This window comes from Phaethon lepturus, unplaced genomic scaffold (genome assembly GCF_000687285.1).
Source record: "Phaethon lepturus isolate BGI_N335 unplaced genomic scaffold, ASM68728v1 scaffold34502, whole genome shotgun sequence".
Taxonomy (NCBI): domain Eukaryota; kingdom Metazoa; phylum Chordata; class Aves; order Phaethontiformes; family Phaethontidae; genus Phaethon; species Phaethon lepturus.
In genome coordinates, this window is record NW_010524655.1 from 5,049 (window position 1) to 5,992 (window position 944).

Here is a 944-nt window from a genome sequence, read left to right on the forward strand (position 1 = left end):
GCGGGCAGGGGTGCAGAGGGGCTCACGAGGGGAGGAGGCCGGGCAGCTGCAGCACAGCCTCAGGGCCCCATGTTTTCTAGAGCTGGGGAGTGCCCTGATATGGGGATGCAGGGCTGGGGCTGGTGACCGGTGGCTCCTGGACAGAAACCACCTTCATGCATTCAGCCTTATGCCGTGGGACGGTTGCAGTCGGCATGTGTGCATGCACCGCCCTGCCACGGGCAGCAGCAAGCGTCCGGGGCACTTACTAATCCTTCAGCGACCCTCGGGCCAGGCTTGTGACCTGCTGTCGCTGGGCTGGGCACCTGCAGAGAGAGGTGCCAACCTGGGAGAGCCTGGTATCTGAGGTGCACATGCTGTCCAGCTTTCCTGCCTGGCTGCCTGCTGTGCTGCCTGGCCCGGGGCTGCCCCTTGCATGCTGCTTGACGTGTGAGCCTGTGTCTGTGTGTTTTGTCTCGCTCAGGACTCACTCCCCTACTCTGAACCCCTGAAATATAACTTCGCTCCCAGCACCGCCCTCAACAAAACAGCTCGGCCATTCGGGGCCGGCTCTCCTCCGAATCCACGGCCCGGGCTGGTGACGAAACCCGTGACGTACGCGCCCCTGGCGCCCACCTGCACCCCCCAGCACAATGGGTATGTTGCTGTCTGTCCTGCTCCCCAAAGATCAGGGGGAGCCTGCTGCCCGCCCCTGCTGCGCCTTGCATGCCAGGCACCCACGGCTGGGAGCAGGCGACAGTGCCCGTGCCGGGGTCCCTCAATGGCTGGTGCTGAGGTGGCATAACAGGACTGTCACGCGTGGGGCCACACAGCCGTGCACATGCCAGTCCCTTGCTCAGGGACATGTCAGCCTGTGGGAATTCTTGTGGGGCATGACATGACGGTCGTAGCAGGACCCTCGCTGGCGTCTGCGGTGGCAGGGGAGCGGTGGCTGCATTGTGGCC

The 944-nt window shown here is 64.5% G+C and overlaps 1 protein-coding gene across 1 annotated transcript in view; it reads left to right on the plus strand.

Annotated features, from left to right (window-relative positions):
* Positions 1–646, plus strand: part of LOC104617252 (PDZ and LIM domain protein 7-like) — a gene marked incomplete at its 3' end in the record, with an annotated part of 5,167 nt that extends 4,521 nt beyond the window's left edge. The window contains exon 4 of the mRNA XM_010282517.1: positions 464–646. Coding sequence (XP_010280819.1) covers positions 464–646 — 183 coding nt within the window. The remainder of the gene's footprint in view (positions 1–463) is intronic.
* Positions 647–944: the final 298 nt, after the last annotated feature.